The sequence below is a fragment of the Oryza glaberrima genome, chromosome 10, assembly GCF_000147395.1.
Source record: "Oryza glaberrima chromosome 10, OglaRS2, whole genome shotgun sequence".
Classification (NCBI taxonomy): Eukaryota; Viridiplantae; Streptophyta; class Magnoliopsida; order Poales; family Poaceae; genus Oryza; species Oryza glaberrima.
This window is the reverse complement of record NC_068335.1, coordinates 176,248-194,209: the sequence shown is the minus strand read 5'-3', so window position 1 is coordinate 194,209 and position 17,962 is coordinate 176,248. Positions and strand designations below refer to the sequence as shown.

At 41.4% G+C, this 17,962-nt stretch overlaps 1 protein-coding gene and 1 long non-coding RNA gene across 9 annotated transcripts; one reads left to right on the top strand and one right to left on the bottom strand.

Moving 5' to 3' along the window:
- The first annotated feature begins 2,351 nt into the window (after nt 1–2,351).
- LOC127753122 (uncharacterized) lies at nt 2,352–3,994 on the top strand. Its single transcript, XR_008012486.1, has 2 exons — nt 2,352–2,473; nt 3,863–3,994. It is a non-coding gene; the product is annotated as an uncharacterized LOC127753122 (long non-coding RNA).
- Nucleotides 2,839–17,040, bottom strand: LOC127753121 (uncharacterized). Of its 8 annotated transcripts, XR_008012485.1 has the most exons (10): nt 16,798–17,037; nt 16,594–16,714; nt 15,314–15,427; nt 15,079–15,163; nt 8,712–8,873; nt 6,105–7,043; nt 5,579–6,031; nt 5,344–5,505; nt 3,516–4,225; nt 2,839–2,853 (listed from the first exon to the last, which is right to left on the bottom strand). XR_008012485.1 is itself a non-coding variant. In XM_052278592.1 (8 exons), the coding sequence occupies exons 5-7, from the start codon at nt 6,382–6,384 to the stop codon at nt 5,363–5,365; spliced, it is 876 nt and encodes a 291-aa protein (XP_052134552.1). In that variant the 5' UTR covers nt 6,385–7,043; nt 8,712–8,873; nt 15,079–15,163; nt 15,314–15,427; nt 16,594–17,030; the 3' UTR covers nt 3,918–4,225; nt 5,344–5,362. The 8 variants fall into 8 exon arrangements, 3 of the variants coding, with proteins under 3 accessions (XP_052134552.1, XP_052134553.1, XP_052134550.1); XR_008012481.1 differs by having other exon boundaries at nt 15,314–16,714; nt 16,798–17,040; XR_008012483.1 differs by adding an exon at nt 12,557–12,774 and having other exon boundaries at nt 15,314–17,038.
- Between the last annotated feature and the right edge of the window lie 922 nt (nt 17,041–17,962).

The following is a 17,962-nucleotide window of genomic DNA, read 5'->3' as shown; positions in this document are numbered from 1 at the left end:
TCCAAAATATACCAGTCTTCTTTGCAGAGTTGACTGCATGATAAAATGCCCCACATCCATGTCAATAGAACATGGATTATTGTTGGCAGATTCAATAGAAACCATCAATCTTTTATCCTACAATCTTTGTTGAAAAAATTGTTTATACACGTTATAGAGCCTGTTAAGTAGGCATATTTTTAAAACAACATTCTTCTAATCTTAATGTTATCCGGTTCTGAATACTGAGATTTAAGTAAGTACTTTCACATAATCAGTGCTTTCCAATTTTCATAGTGTTACTTGAGACAACAGGTTCTGGTTTGCAACATTGAAGAAAGAGAAGTATGATAAATGATTTCTACAGCAGCTCAGGGTAGTAACTCAGGTCTGAACTCTGAAGCAGTTGAACAAGACAGCTGCCTGACTAATTGGTTACTAATCGGTTTTACACATACTGGATGCAAGATGCAGGTTTACTATTGCTTTCTACTCCAAGTGCTACTGCATTATTAGAGTATCTAATTCCTGACAAATTAATTTACATGTACAGACTCATTGAAAACATACAAGTATAGCATTGTTTATTCTGCTTCTTTGTTCACATAATGTTGGTGCTCTGAATTTTGTTGTCAAGATTTGTTACTTAAGAAATTTGTCTATAACAAGGCAGAACATATGACCTTTCTGTTGTCACATAATAATTTCATAATTTTTCAGCTGACAATGAAAATCATAGACTGCTGAAATCAAGCATGATCCCTGGTCAATGACGTGGTCGACTTCTTTGTTGATAGTAGAATGTCATATGTTCGTATTCATATCGAACACTGCTTCCAGAGCGAGGAAGAGTAAAACGCCATTTTGGGTACGAGGACACATATGAAACATGTTCACAAATCATTCTTTCGACCACATTCGTTAATGTCAGTTCAATTCAAAAGCACATAGAAATGAATGTTTACTGATATTGTTTGGTGCTATGATATGAGGATAAACTATCATGTCTTTCCTTCCATGTATACTGATCCTTCGTCAATGTTCTGTTACTAGAACAAAGAATTATCAATATGATCTGCCTAAAAAAAATTGTGTACATTACTTGCATTTGATATACTACCCGCTTCGAGTTGTCGCTGAACATTTGGACGATTTTAGGGTCAAAATTGATATCCAGTTTTTTAGAAAACTATATAATAAGCTAAATTACAAATAAGATGTCCTAAGTGACCCACGATCAGGCGTCGCATGGAGTAGCCGTCACTTGAAGCTTGCACAAGCCCTATCCGCCATTTTTGCCGAGCAACCGAGTACCACCGCTCTTTGCGTTTCCAGCCACTAGCCCTCCTCGCAGCAACCAGAAAACAAGGCAATAGAAAAAGTCATCAACTAATTCATAAGATGACATGAGTATTGTACCAATGAAAAGGTTAAAAAAAATATTCAAATGAAATTACCACGCAGGTCAAGTCAATATTTTTTTAAAAAAATGTCATACAATAATATTTCTTTTTTCAATATTGGAATTTATAAACAATATTAAGATTGAATAATGGATACACATCTATAATAATATACAAATCAGTTATTTTAATGTTAAAGCAAAAGGAATAACTCCAATCTCACATGACAGCATGCATGCGGAAATTTCTTTGGATGTGGAACCAATGTTGAAAAATAATTTTACACATAGCTGAACTACACGTCCTCATCTTCTGAGAGGGACTGCTCTAACAATGGATGTGGAACCAATGTTGAAAAATAATTTTACACATTTTGCATTCCATTGCTATTTAATAAATAACAATTTATATATGTTTATTTGATGAATTACCAATGCAATGCTTACAGTAATTTTATTTTTATCGGTGTATATAATGATTTTTAATGTATCAGTGTATGTGTGCATCAGGAATAGACATATTTTTCTTTAGTTGTATTTGTCGACGCGCCTTGCACGTGCACGCTCACTAGTGGCAGGAAAGGGAAGGATGGGTTTAGGGTTAGCGAGATACGGCGGAGACAATATGGCCGGTGCCGCCGCCTGGAGGTAGGGGTTTAGGGTTTGGAGGCAGCTAGGAGGAGATCATGGGCGAACGATCCACGCTGCGGATTGTACGTGGCGAAACATAAGAGAGAGGGAGAGGGGGAGCGGTGTGAGGTAGGGGTTTAGGGTTTGGAGGCAGCTAGGAGGAGACCATGGGCGAACGATCCACACTGCAGACCATGGGCGAAACATAAGAGAGAGGGAGAGGGGGAGCGGTGTGTGATGTTGGATCTGAGGGAGATTTTCCTGACCGATTAGATAGAAGAATAGAAGACTAGTAATATGCCCGTGCTAATGCTACGACTATATTTGAAATGCAAATGACATGTTATTTATAATATTCCATAGTTCATAACAGGTGCACAAGAAATTTAGTTCAGAAACGTTTTTCTTCACATCTTATCCACATCAAACTAATGTTGCACAAAATAAAAACTATCCGACATAGTTGCGAGCCAAATGACATGCAAATAATAAATGTTATGAGCAAGCAATAGTATACGGTTTCCTCCGTTGCACATCTAGGAAAAATAACTCAAGATAGGTAAAACCATATGTAAATTGGACACAAATAACTGGCATGTTGTCCCTTCATACTCATAGCATATCTCCCATATTCTCACTATGGAATCTTGATCAAATTTCACTTGTTCAAAGCCATGCCAATAAAGAAGTACCCGAGTCAAACGTACAGATCACCATTCTTTAGGATGAACAGAGATTTCCGATAAAAAGCATTAGTGTGTAAACGACACTCCCTTGTCCCCTTCTCTGCATTTCACACTATCTCCCAAATTTAGTTTAATTGAAACTTATAACACACTGATCTGTTTTGAGACAAATAGAGAAATATAAGTACAGGTAACTGGCTATAAGTGGAGGTGGAGCTCGTAAGAGAAAACACAAAATATCTATCTAGTAGTAGTATCTTACAATCCAGAATGAAAATCAGTAGAGGAACATGTAAATATAGAAGAAAATTTTGATCTCACAAGTTGCATCTATTGAAACTAGTACGTAGGTAAAAAATATGATTGAAAAGTGCTTATCATTCATACACCAGTTCATGTCAAGCAATGGAACGAGCCACTATTTGTCTTTAAAATAGTCTACCAATAGCTGAAATTCCCATACAAATATAATCCTTATCTCTAGAACGATCACCGTTTTCTTAAACATATGGTAGTAACAAAGTCAGATAGAGCATGTTTTTGCAATGCATGAAGAAGATAAAACAGATGTCTTAACTTGTGACTTCCTCTAATAAAGGAGGGAAGGAGAAATTTTCACCAAAAGCCAACCAAAGAACCGGAACCGATACAGTCGACTGGTCAATGGAGTAGAGATAAAAGCATTACTACAGGCTCATTCATAAAAAATCATAGAGACTATTAAATAAAGGATAGAGCAATTCTTTTTATTCAAATAGGAAAGTGAAGGGTTCAAAAATGTTGGTTTCTTGTAGCAAACTTTTTTTATGTGCTTGTACCTGTCAATGTATTGGTAACCCGTGTCCATGAGGGCACTTAACAAACTGCCACAGAAGCCTACCCAGCTGCCACTCCATGCACCAATATAGCCACTTCTAATTTGCAAACAACCATCCAATGTGCCACAAATTCCTGCATTCTAAACTGAGCTGATTTTTGTAAGTCAAATTATGCCACAAACATCCCGTACATTCAACTACGTTCTAGGATCCAAACCATGTCCAGTGAATATATCTAGTGTAAATTTCACTACATCTAGAGCAGCCTACTTTAGGATCCTTTGTGCCGCATATTTATAGCATTTCAGAAGCAATTTCCGACATATAGCATCCATAATTCTGATTAGGCTACATTCAGAGCGTAACAAAATAAGAAACCTGGCTAGTAGTGGGCATCACATGTTCATCTACTGTTCCATTCAGATCATAAATGTTTGATGCCATTTGCTATAGGAAATACATCTTTGATTCCACCAAAATGACCCAACAGCATTCACCATGCAACGCAAAACAATTAAAGCCATGTACAAGTTTTTCACTCTTACACAACTCTTCGCTTGCCCAATCATTTTCTAGCAAGTTAGCAGATGTTCCAAAAAAGCAGTGCCTGATATCTCTCTCTCAAAAAAGTGGGTTGGGGGGCGCAGTGCAGGTGCATTAGCAGGCAGCATTCGCAACAGTATTTATACAAGGCCATATTTCTTGTCAACCTGCCATCACAAGCGCATTAGGAAAAAAATTATGGAAGGTCAAACAAACGAGCAAACATCTATAATCAAAAGACCTACAAACACAACATTGCAGGTGCCCCAGAAAATAAAACAAGCAGTATACAATTATGTAACTCTGTAATCACATATGAGTGACTCAAAATATGCAATCAATTCCTGATGGTTGATCACCAGCTTTCAATGATATTCTGGAGATAACCATGAAAGGTTCATGAAACTAGCCATAGGGAATTAGATATGCACAATAACATTTTATAAGATATGCTAGATGAAATGCGCAGTTACCTCCCACTACACATTTTACATCCTTAAGAATGCATTAATTGCTATCCAATCCATATGTTCTTAGCTCAAGCAAGAGCGAAATTGCATTATGCTTAGATGTGCCATATGGAATGCACTATGTGCCATTTCTGCCTCCCGTAAAATGCATGAATTGCAACAAATAAGATAAAGCACTTCAATAAGTCAATATTGGTGACATACATTTCCAATGTCCATGTCTGCATTCCACAAAGCACACTGAACTCAATTTCTCTATTTTATTGTGCCTCCAGGACAGAGAGACAACAATCGGATGTCATTTTTTCAGTTAATTTAGAAATCGCACAAATTATGAATTGTAAAGCCCAAATGTAGAACACCCAACACAGACAAGACTAAAAGAGTACCTCTACAACACTAAAAGTAAGTTGGAGGTACAGGGTTGAAATAAGTAAAGCAAATGTAAGGAAACCAAAGTTTCTGTTTCAGCAATCAGAAGAATAGCCCTTGCTTATGGTGTCAAATTGATACCAGACGACTACCATGCCTCATTGAGGTTTGACTATCACTTGAGGTGACTGTCCAGGTTGTGTTGCCATCACTATGGCATAGACGCCATCGCTATGGCATGTCCATGCCCCGGACCCACAGTTTTTTAACATTATGACCTAATTGTTATAAGTTCATCTGAAAAAAAATGTCGGCAGCAAAAAAGGTGTTGCATTCCACACCTTAGCAAGAAATTTGAAAATTTGTCACAAACGAAGGTGTTTTGTCCACAGGGCACATCTGTATAATACTTCTCTACAAAGAACAAAGCGATGGATCATTACCTGCCCCTTCATGGCATCTTCACCTTCGGCCCTTGCCCTTCTTCCCCTTCTTCCCCTTCTTCCACTTCTTCCTCTGCTTCCCCTCCTTGCCCTTCTTCGATTGAGTAGCATTGCCCTTCTCGCCCTCATTGCAGAGCTCAGCCTTCTCAAGGGGTAGTTTAACTGCAATGAAAGCAACATATAAGTATGCATAACATCAGAGGTTAATCCTGCATACTTAAAGATATATACTTACTATTGTGAAAGTTAATGTACGCCTCAGCATTCACTTCACTAAGGCCAGCCTCCTCTAGTTTTCCGACCTCATGGGCCTCAGGGAGCAAAATAACTGTACTTGCAGTTTCGCAAGAACGGTAGAAATCCAATGGAATAGTAGCATCACACCCTATTACCAATCTATCTCTCAAAACTAGAACAGAATTAGGCTCATAAGGCCTGCAGATAAAACCTGAATAGCTCCCTATCTTCCACTTTTGAATACCATGAGATTTAATAAAGTTGCCGATTTCTCTTTGAAAGCCTTCAGACTTATCTTCAAGGTGGTCAATAATCAACAAGAGCCTATCAGATATGAACACCTTAATGCACTCTTTAATCATAGACACTTTAGACTCTTCATCATCAACTTTACGCCAGTAGATTGATGATGATCTCCCAGGGATATGAGTCTGATCACTCCAATGCATCTCTGAAAATACAATTTTTCATGTTAGCTACAATAAAACAAAGTGGAGAATAGAGAAGTGCAGAAAGGGGCGTACCGAAGTCTTTTCTCCAAGTATCTGCATCTTTGCTCCATTTTAATCTGAACCGTGGACTTCCACTTAAGAAAGGTGATAGCGTCTCCAGTGTGTCCATCACATCATTTCTTCGAAGATTGTCCTTAGACTTGCACACTCTGATGACTGCATCTGGTAATGATAACAGTTGTCTTGGCTTCCATTCAGGTATCAGCGACTCAAACTTTAACCTCATGCTCCTCAGCAAAAGTAACAGTTCCCTGTTAGGGTCGTTGATTCCAATAGTCTGCTTGCCAACCATCACATTGTAGCAAAATAGACTATCAGTCCACACAGTCCCTCTTGACAGCTTCAGCTTACTGAGCTCATCTTGGAGGGCTATATTTACGAGCAACTCTGCCTCAATACTGCTTGAACAGTCCACCTCAAAAAACACCTGCACTCGACCAAGCTTACCCCTCACAAAGATCACAAAGCCAAGTCTGGCTTTCTTTGTTACTTCGTCGAATGAGCCATCCCCCTCAGCCTTGAATGTATGTGTTGGATCAATAGGACCTTTTGTGTGTTCTAGACTTCTACACTCCCATATGATTTGGACCAGTCACGTGCCACAAAGACACAGTTTTCATTAACATGTTCCAAGAACAGAAGAAACTCATGCTCATGCAGTACCTTCTTGACTATCATGACATCCAGAAAGCTCAAATAATTAGGAACATGACTTAAAAGGATGCTGCTTCTTAGATGGAATAAGCCAGCAAGCCTATCAAGTGGGCGAGGAAAAACTAAATGTTTAAGGATTAAGGGGCGGACATCCTTCTCAAAGCTCTCTTCAAGAGATGAAATATCAAAAAACTTTCTGATCTGTCTTCCCTTCCGTCACCATCTGTTTGAAGGATGCATAATCCCCGGTAATAACATCTAACTCACTGGATGGTTCCTCATTATCAGCAATTTTCCCTGTACATACAAAACCGTCAAATTTCAGACAAATACTCAGACTCAGCAGATGAGGAACCTACACATTTGCACTTCATGAAATACCAACTATAGTGTGTTCTGTAAAAGAAAACATCCAGACATTGTATAGCAGATGATTTATGCATATAAAGAGAAACATTCAATAATAGATTAACAACAATTCAACAAATAAGCAGCTAGATCCAACTAAAGAGATTCTGGATAGGGTTTTGGTGTCAGCATCACGGGAACTGCTTTACCCAAGAAAAGTTGTTGCTAGTCTCACAAGAACAAGGTCGGACCACAATCCAATCCTAGTTGATCTGGGGATGCAGACTCCTACCAAACATCAACTTCAGGTTTGAGGCTTCCTGGCTTCAACAACAGGGGTTCAAGGAGTGGGTGCTACAGAAATAGCCTACAAGTCTGACATTCTGGAACATTTGGAGATGCCAAGGGCATTTTGAGAAGATCAATGAGGTGACGCAAAAACTTAGAAAGAGATGCAACGCAAAGGAAAGAACAGATTACACAACAGATTAAAGAGCTGGATGAGATTTGAGGATAGGGATGGCATGTCTGAAATGCTTTGGAAGCAAATATATAAACTGGAAGATGATCTAGACAACCAATATCTGATGGAGGCATTACATTGGCAGATGAGAAGTGGTGCAAAGTGGACAATGGAAGGTGATGCTAATACAGATTATTTCCACAGGGTTGCCAATGGAAGAAAGAGGAAATCCAAAATCTTAACAATAGAAAATAAGGGTGTTGAGATGACTGACCAGGAGGAGCTTAGACAGCATGTCAATGATTTCTACAAAATCTGTTTGGTTCAGGGGGGGGGGGGGGGGGGGGGGGAGAGAGAAAACGGATGAGCAGACAAGGAGATAGAGATAGCTCAAAAAGAAATGAAGATAAATACTGCAGCAGGCCCAGATGGTTCCCCTGTTCAGTTCTACAAAGAATTTTTTGCCTCAGATCAAGGACCAAATTAAAGAAATTAACTATTTTGTGGCAATCTGAACTTGAGCAGGCTTACTATGGTGTGGTGGTGCTGATACCAAAAATCAAGGATGCCAATGTCATAAAACAGTTTGTTGAATGTATGCTTTAAACTGGCGACCAAAGTGCTTACCTTGAGACTGACCAGGGTTGCAAACAAAGTAATTGACATGAGCCAAACAGCTTCCATTCCTGGCAGATATATACTAGATGGTGCAGTGATTTTGCATGAGGTGCTACATGAAATAATTGCCAGGAAGGAGAAAGGGATTGTTTTGAAGCTTGATTTTGAGAAGGCCTATGACAAAGTACAGTGGGGTTTCCTAATGGAGGTTTCTGACAGTGTGTGCCCTGCTATGTGCCTGTTGTGCTTGTGTTTGAAAGCTGGAAACTCCAGCAGAAACTCTATGTAAAACCTGGTATGCTTTCGATGAAAGCTGAGCAAAAAGCCTTTGATCCAAAAGAGACTGTCCCATAACACAGCTAGTTGCGAGAATGACAATAATGACACATGCAGACAGCCACCACACAGATCAGCACACTTAAACTACAGCAAGGACATATGACATGGCTAAAACGTAAACCATGACCTACAAATCTGTCACATTTCAGACAATACTTAGACCAAACAGCAGGTGAGGACCCTACAAAGCGCATTACCAGCGACAGCAGCCTTGTTGTCAATGGTGGACGGATTGCTAACATTAGAATCGCCAGCCTTGCCATTGCCGGCCACTGGAGATGTGACACCAGCAAGATCTGGTGTACTGCTGATACTGAAGCGCTTGGTGTAGAATCCAGACTGACCTCGATGAGGTAGACCTGTACAAATCAAATTGGAGAGTTTTAAAAAACTAGGCCAGACAATGTAAACAAAAAATCAAAACAGAGGCCTTTCCAAGCATACACAGCTTGTGTATGTAGGCTAAACTTTGCATGGGTACAGAACACAGCATGAAACAGACACACAGTTGTACTTAATAAAATACCAACTATAGTGTGTTCTGTGAAAAAAAAAACCATCCAGACATTGTATAGCAGATGATTTATGTATATAAAGATAACATTCAATAATAGATTAAAGCCTTTGATGCCATCCAACCTAAAGACTGTCCATTACACAGCTACTTGTGAGGACGATGATAAAAGATACATGCAGACAAGCCACCACAGAGATCAGCATACAGAAACTATTGCAAAGAGATATGGCATGGGTAAAACGTAAACCAAGACCGACAAAACCGTCAAATTTCAGATATCAGACCAAACAGCTGATAGAAACATACAAAGCAGACAAATTTCAGACTACTCGGACCAAACAGCAGACGAGTAACCTACAAAGCAGACAAATTTCAGACAATAACTCGGACCGATCAGCAGAGGAGCCTACAAAGATGACAAATTTAGAATTTCTTCTAGGCTTTAGACCTTCCTTAAGATGATAAGGAACTTGAAAAGAGAGGATACCATGGTAAAGACACCATGACCGCAGGTTTTCAATCCGCTTACGGCCGCCGCCGGCCAGCACCCAGCGGATCCGGCAGCCAAGTCTACGCATATTACCTCCCCTCCCTCTCCCTCCTCCCTCCCTCCCCCCTCCCCCTCCTTCCCTCCCTCGCCGTCTCTACCCTTCATCTCCCCCTCTCTCCCAAACCCTACCTCGACACCTCCCCTTTCTAGCCGCCTCTAACCCAGTGGAATGGTGAACTGGAGCAAGGGGAAGGGGAAAGCAGTAGTAAATAGCAAGTACTTTACTTCACTAGCTAGAAGAAGCAGGCCGTCCTAGCAACAAGAAAAGGAATAAGTTCACCAGAGGTCCCTCAACTTAACAGTGAGATTATTTGAGGTCCCTCAACCACAAAAAAGAAATGTTCGCCCATAAACTCATTCAAACCGTTCAACAGAGGTCGCTTGGCAGTATTTTTGCCCGGTTTTGCTGACGTGGCATCCTAGTCAGCAAAAAAAATAAAAAAAATTCCGTGGGGCCCACATGTCAGCTTCACACATCTTTTCTTCTCTTCACTTTTCTCTTCACCGGCGGAGCGCGCGGTGGGCGAGCGTGGCAGTGGAGCAGGAGGTGGCCGGAGGAGGAGGTCGCCGGCGAGCGCGCTCCTGCTCCTACTCTGGCTGCTACCGCGCAGGCGCAGCGGCGGTGGCGCCGATGCAGCCGAGCTCGTCCGAGTGACGGCCGCACTGATGCGGGGGGCGCGGCTGGCGGCGGCTCAGCGCAAGCGTGGCTGTGCGGCGGCGCCGGCCCTGGCGCAGGTCGCGGCCGGCGTCATCGTCATCCCTCCCTCCTGCGGCCACCGGATCCAATTCAAGCTCTACGCCCTCGACGACGAGGTGCACCTCGGCAACAAGGCAAGTCGACAGAACAATCTTTTAGCGATTATCTTTGTTGTTTAAGGATTAATTAACTGTGATTGATTCTTGATTGCTTACATGTGATCAAGGACAAGCTGATGGACGCCATCGAGGGGCATGTGCTAGGAGAAGCCGAGCAAATGGCCGTCTTCGAAGACGCGAACTCTCTGCATTTTGACATCCCCGGCGCACGGCGATACCTCCCGCGACGACGACCAACGACGAGCCCCTGCATCGGCGATACCTCCTGGCCACATCGGCGCCACTGCCGCCGCACCTGTGCGGTAGCAGCTAGAGCGAGTAGGAGCAGGAGCGCGCTTGCCGGCGACCTCCTCCTTCGGCCACCTCCCGCCGCCGACGACGCCCTCCCCTTCTCTTGCGTCACTGGCCGGCGCCGCCGGCAGCCGAACCTCTCGTGACCCATGGGCCGTGGCTCCGTGCTCGTTCGCCGTCCGCTCCGCCTGCAGCCCGCCCACCGATACTCTGCCCGCCGTCGCGCTTGCCCGCCGCCCGCTCCGCCCGCAGCTGGCCGCCGCTCCACTGCCGCACTCGCCTACCGCGCGCTCCGCCGGTGAAGAGAAAAGTGAAGAGGAGAAGAAGAAAAGTGAAGAGAAGGAGAAAAAAAGATGTGTGAAGCTGACAAGTGGGCCCCACAAATTTTTTTTAATTTTTTTTTCGCTGACTAGGATGCCACGTCAGCAAAACCGGGCAAAAATACTGCCAAGGGATCTCCGGTGAACGGTTTCAATGAGTTTAGGGGTGAACATTTCTGGTTTTGTGGTTGAGGAACCTAAAAAAATCTCGATGTTAAGTTGAGGGACCTCCGGTGAACTTATTCCACAAGAAAATATGGGCCTTCTTGTAGGACTGGGCCTTCCTATCCTTTTTCAGAATGGTACTTTTTGTTTAAGACTCATAATATATATTATATTAAACTAAGAACAGTAGGGATGACAATGGGTCAGGTCAGGCACGGGTAGAGCAAAACCATGCTCGGATGCCCAACTTTGCATGCCCGATAGGTTTCGCGGGCAAAACTCCATATGCCTGCACCCATGCCCGATGGGTACCCAGTGGGCATGCCTTCCGCCTAGCCTATCCTCATCGGCTCACTGCCCTCGGCTGCCATCGCTGGCTCAGCACCCTTGGCCACCGTCGTCACTGTCTTGTCGCCCTCGGCCGACGTCGCCTGCCATCGCCAGCTCACCTCCCTTGGCCGTCATCATCGTCGCCCGTCATCGCTGGCTTGCTGCCCTCGGCGGCGGATGGGAGCTAGCTAGGGTTTCGATATCTGTTTTTTCGAGATTTTTATTTTTTCTGGATTTTTATTTTTGTGTGCAAACAACATGAGCACCTGGGTGCGCCACCCGCACGGAGAAATGGTAATTTTTGCAGACACTTTCGGGCAGACGATAGGTCAACCGCGTGCAAAAATGGATTTTGACCGTATGGAAAAATACTTTTTGTAGTAGTGGTCGTAGATTTTTTGGATGCTTCACCAGGCTCCAACAAAAATTGCCATGGAGGTCTGCATCAAATCTGTGTAACACTGCCTTCATTCCTGCCGACCGAAGTCGTACAGGCAGTCAGTGCTCAACCCAAACGTGCTCAACCCCAAAAAGGACCTCAACATGGTCACTGTTGTGATAGAATGAACTGGAAGTTGTACTCAAAATCCAGCTTACCATAGGAATCAACACAGCTGGATATGATCTACTCCTACTGGGTAGAAGGTTGGGCCTTTGAAGCTGGCTCAGTCACAAATGATGGCAATAGCCCACTAGGCAGCCGGCAACACAAGGGGGCTTTTGACCTGCCTGTTCACTGGCCACAGCACTACAAAATCCACCGTGCCGTCTCCCATGCCTGCTAACAAGCAGGCACCTCCAACGACACCAGCAAACAACATAGGAGTGAGGCCTAGGCAAACCTAAGCTCCCTTGCCACCTTCAACATCTGCGGAGGTGAAGCCAGAGAAGACACAACCAAGGAGAGCACCAGAAAAAGAGCTTGACGTTGACCCGCTGTCAAGCTCAAGAACTCCATACGGAGACGATAAGCTCCAAAAGGAAGACACGGGAATAACCCAACTATGAAGAAGCAAAACCAACGATGCAGGTGGAAGCAAACCCCCTACTCACCAGCGGCCAACCTGGGAGATGCTGAACGTGGAGGGGAAGAGGGCCGGACAGGCCAAGGCTAACAGCAGCTCACTACCTCCACCTACTCCCAATCACCAAAGCTTCAGTGATACATCGAACCCTATGGAAACGATGCCATCCACCTCCCCTCCATTACGGCCACCGCTCCACCTTCCTCTGTGCGCTCGTACAGCAACAAATCGTCTTCCTCCACAAGCCTGCATTAGATCCTTAGCCTTGCAAGTGACACATTCTCAACTAAAGGGTTGTTGTGTAAGATAATGAGGAATTAGTGCGTCTGGTAACAATTATTATTTGATTCTATTCATAGAGAAAGGTAAGCGGATAATTCCAATAAATTTCAATTGTAGAATTGTAGAGTTGATATGCTGAACTGCATAATTGCATCCATGTTTTAGCCAGACCATGCATTGTTGACGTTGTGATTGTGAGCCAGTTTAAGATCTTCTAGAAGAACCAGAGTCCATACATAGCTATGATAACATATACTGTACTACACTAATGTTGATGCAAAATGGATTATTCACCACGGTTTCATCAGATCAAACTTCCAATTTTGTATATCACAGTTTTAAAGAAAATTTATTATCTTGTTCTGGAATGAGTTAATCACAAGATACTGCGGTAAAGAATATCAAGGATCTCAAAGCACTAATGCTCCACAATCTTTTTCTTACAAAATCAACTCGACAAAAAAACTTAGTTCATTTTGTGTAGTGATGCTTCAGTGAGATACGAAAACTGACAAGCTCTTTTCTACAATATGGTTCAGTATGGGCATTACTTGTGCATGACAAAGAAGTATTAATTAATCAGCACAACAGTTTTGGTTATAACAAGCGGGAAAACATAAGAGATGTAGATATTATCTAAGTATCTATTCAATTCGTAGATCTTTTTTGTTTGAAACTGAAAGTATCACATAATGCTTTCCTTCCAGGAGGTTTGCCACCGATAAACAAGCAAAAAATAAGCGAGACAAGGTGGTTTCACTGCTGTTTGGAAGGTACTACTATAGTCCGATAAAGTAGCTTGATGGTGTGCAGAAAGTGCTGTATTTTCAGTTTAGAAATTAATTTAACTTGTTCTCTTATTGTAGAACGGAACAGTTTGTAGCAAATAATAATTCTGCACTCACTGAAAATTTAAATATTTCCGGGGAACCTTCTAATGCCATCCCTATGCTTTCTGATAATTACACATGGCAGTTCATAATATTGTAAATTAACAATGGATACAGCGATTTTATACGTTACAACACTTGCCCCAAAAATGTTAACGGAAAAAGAGCTAAATTTCGAAGGTGATTCCATAATATGCATAGCTATATGATTAATTTAAAATTTAAAACTTATAAAGCATATCCTTTCAAATGTAAAGAAAATATACCAATCCCTTAAAATATCTGTATAAACTATGTACACAAGCTATAGAGCAGGCGTGCCAACAGAAAACAAGGATAAGGGTCATGCAAGAGGCAGAGATGGTGGAAAAGCACCAACTCATGCAACGGTGAAAATGTCACAAAAATAAATAAAATTATGCAAATTTAGTTTAACATGAGGTGTAAATTTGCATTAAGTTACAGTATTAATTTGTTATCATGATAATGTTGTTTAGTACAAGTTATGCGGGGCCGAAATGTCAGTGTGGTGGCGGTGAGACAGAGTAACCGCCACCACCAGAAGAAACGTTTAAAGGAGTAAATATATCAAGATAAATGTGTTTGTATTTAACTTGACTTCCTATTAATTTCATTATCTATAACATTCTAAATAGTATAAACCTAAGCTGAATGATATAAATCACAGGGCAGTTACAATCACGCAACTCACTACTTAATTGACACCAAACTCTTCCCTTGTGATGCGACTATATTGACAACAATTTTTTCGTTCACCAAATATAAGTTGTATATTTTTATATAGTTACGGGACGGTTAGAGTCGCACATTCATATACTAGTAATCTATATATGAACGAGCTAGTGCGTTGCAATAGAAAACTGTTTTTTACCTTACTAGGTCAGCCCACGGAAACTACAAACTGTGCTTTGCAATCGCATCACAGCAAACAAATAGTAAGATACTAAGCCCTTATCACTGTTACATATGGAGTAGAAGTATATATATATATAACAAAAGCACTTCATCCCTTTGACATACTAGTATAATTAATACATAATCCATCATACTCGAATGTATTTTGCTTTGTTCTAAAGGCTATCCTGGCTATCACAATGCAAATGCCCTCAATAAGCAAAAACAAGAATTTCCATCTAACGGAATTTAATTAAAGCCTTAGATTGCAAGCAGAAATAAGGAAATAGGGTACTAATAATTAATATGATGGTTATGAAGGGAGAAATGAAATTATGTTTGTGAAGGGAGAAATGAAATTCTATACACAAAACTGATTGGTACAAAAGTCACTTGCACTGGTCAAATCAACGTGCTCAACCCTTGTTCTACTAGATGTAGACAACACAAGTAACACATTTACCTTATATATGCGTCGGTTTGTATCTAGCTAGCTTGCCTGTACAAACTCAGGTAGACTGCATCAACTGGGAACATCATCATGCGGTCTGAAAAAAAAAGCATGAATGTACTGTAAAATGTGGAAAACATATATAATTGCCTGATCCGTTTCAAAATATAACGGATTTTGCCCATATATAGGTAATATCCCTTACATTTTAGGGCGGGATAGTATAGCATGTAAAACTATACTCTACCTGTGTATGTAATGTGTGTACATCTATACTTCTTTAAAACAATACTCCGTATCATGTAGGCGGATGGATCATGATGTAGTAGAGGCTGCATCTGTAGGTGCACCGCATCTGGATCTGGAGATGGACGGTTGCATCATGCCAGCACGAAATAAGAACAACTAATATGAGTACTAAACTACCTAGAAGGACAGATATTGTGGGATGGACATAGTAATAAACAAAACCTTCAAGGCAAGATGAGAAATCAACAACAAATCAATCAATCAATCAAACACTAGAGAAATGAAAATGCAGAGAAAAATATTTAACCAACAAAAAATAAAAGTAATGATGGTACTAGTAGTTGTAATACTGCAACCAACCGCAACCAGCAGTCTTTTGCAGATAGATACTAAGACGTACTAGGAGTACTCTTTTGCACGGGGAGACCTGCATGTTTAATCCACAAACACGTAGGTAGTACGTACGATACTCCTCCTAATTCTCCTCCAGTCTGAGAAATTTTGACTCCTTTGCTTATCCGCACATACACGTAACCATTACGCCTTGCTCCCGGCCTGTAGCAGAAGCAGCAGGACTGGAGAGAAGATTAAACGGAGCTGACGGCTGGGGTTGGGTTGTGTACTACCTACTCCCAGATCTGAGCATGTGAAATGTCGAGACTACCCATGCATACCTCTATGCAAAGACACCCAGGTTATCCACAAATTAAGATATATATCGAGGATAATTAGACCAAACTAATCGTCATAATATAATAATAATAATAATAATAATAATAATAATAAGTTTATGCTACCATACAGTTGTATGGTAGCTCGAATGAATCTAAATAGCCACTCAACCCTAAACAGCAAGTTCATTAATTTGTTTGTTATAAACAACTAGCACGCAGTCTAATCTAAATATCTAATACAGGTTGCAAAACCAATATTATAAATCGTATATAGAATTTTATTTAAATAGAAATAGACAAATAATAAGCCTTTCTCTATGTTGTAGGGGTCGATCAGCAGTCCTTTTTTTTCACTAAAATTAAGTGAGAGATGCGTAAAAATAATCAAGATAGATCCCCACACACAACCTTCTCTGTCTGTGTGCGTAAAAAAAAATAATCCCGCAGTATAGGCAGCTTTGCCGTTGCTTTGAACCCTAAATCAACCGTATGTATAGATCGATAGATCTAGACGGAACAAGGAAGATATAATAAAAAACAAATATAATCAAAAGGTAAGACAGATCGAGAAACCAAAACAACTAACTAGCAGGAGATTAATTACTAGATATATATGCATGTGTTTGGACCAAATGAGATCCGATCGATCCGGCCTTGCATGATTTGAACGTCGGCGACGGGGGTCCGTCCTGCGGCTGCTCGTCGTCGTCCGTGCCTTCATTCGCCTGCAGGCGGAGGGCGGCTTTGGCACACACAGGATGACCGGCCGGCCGGAGAAGAGATCGATCGAACGAACGAACGAACTAACCAACAAATTAAAAGCGCCAAATTAGCCAGCGCTGAGAGGCTGGACGGCGGCGCCCCCGCCATGTACTCCTCCGGTCCCGGTCCGTCCGTCATACGGCCGTCGTCGATGTGGAGATCCATGGGGGATGCATGGAATCTGGCCGGAGTCGAGAGGCGGCCGCCCCCCGCCCCCAAAGGCCAACTATTTGCTGTTGGGTTGCTGGCTTAATTTAGGCTAGGGTAGACCAAACCTGACGAGTGGAAATAAATATAGAGTATTGAAGAATCGGGTGAGTGGGTGGGGGCGGTGGACTGTCTAGTACTCCCTCCGTCCAAGTACAACCATAAAAGTTTCTAGTTCGTTTTATTTAAATATTTTTATAATTAGTATTTTTATTATTACGAGATGATAAAACATAAATAGTATTTTATGTATGGCTTATATTTTTTAAATTTTTTAAAAACTTAAATATGAGTAATCCAGTTATATCGTACTCTCTCCGTTTGAGGTTATAAGATGATAAAACATGAATAATATTTTATGCATAACTTATATTTTTAAATTTTTCTAATTTTTTTTAAAAATATTACTTCGTCCGTTTCACAATGTAAGACTTTCTAGTATTGTCCACTTAGGCCCTGTTTAGATCCCACTCTAAAACTTTACACCCTGTCGCATCGAACGTTTGAACATCTGCATAAAGTATTAAATATAGTCTTAAAAATAATTAATTGTACAGATTGCGACTAATTTGCAGGACGAATATTTTAAGCCTAATTGCTCTATGATTTGACAATATGGTGATATAGTAAACATGTACTAATGACGGATTAATTAGTCTTAATAAATTCATCATGTAATATCTGATGTGACAGACATCAACTTTTTACATCCTGGATTTAAACCCTCCTTATTTATTTATATATACACTAACAAGCCAATTAGGTGCCCCCCGCAGTCACTGACAAGCCCGCACACCTCTTGGCGCGCCCCGTTTGTCAGCTGGAATAGCTAGCTCACCAGATATTTTCTGACTACGTACCATAGTAGTACTACTATACTGGAGTACTCCCTAATACGGAGTACTAGTATACTACTACCACTATATAAGCTAGCCCTTGGCGTGAAGGAGGAGTAGTAGTAGGTGTACAGTACGTAGGTGTAGAGTTCGTAGGCGTGGAGCACT

Coding starts and splice junctions, on each gene's coding strand:
- LOC127753121 (XM_052278590.1), bottom strand. CDS start 6,384: ATGGTTGGCAAGCAGACTATTGGAATCAACGACCCTAACAGGGAACTG. Junction 6,032..6,104: donor TACTTGGAGAAAAGACTTCG/GTACGCCCCTTT, acceptor TTGTATTTTCAG/AGATGCATTGGAGTGATCAG. Junction 5,506..5,578: donor GTACATTAACTTTCACAATA/GTAAGTATATAT, acceptor CTTTCATTGCAG/TTAAACTACCCCTTGAGAAG.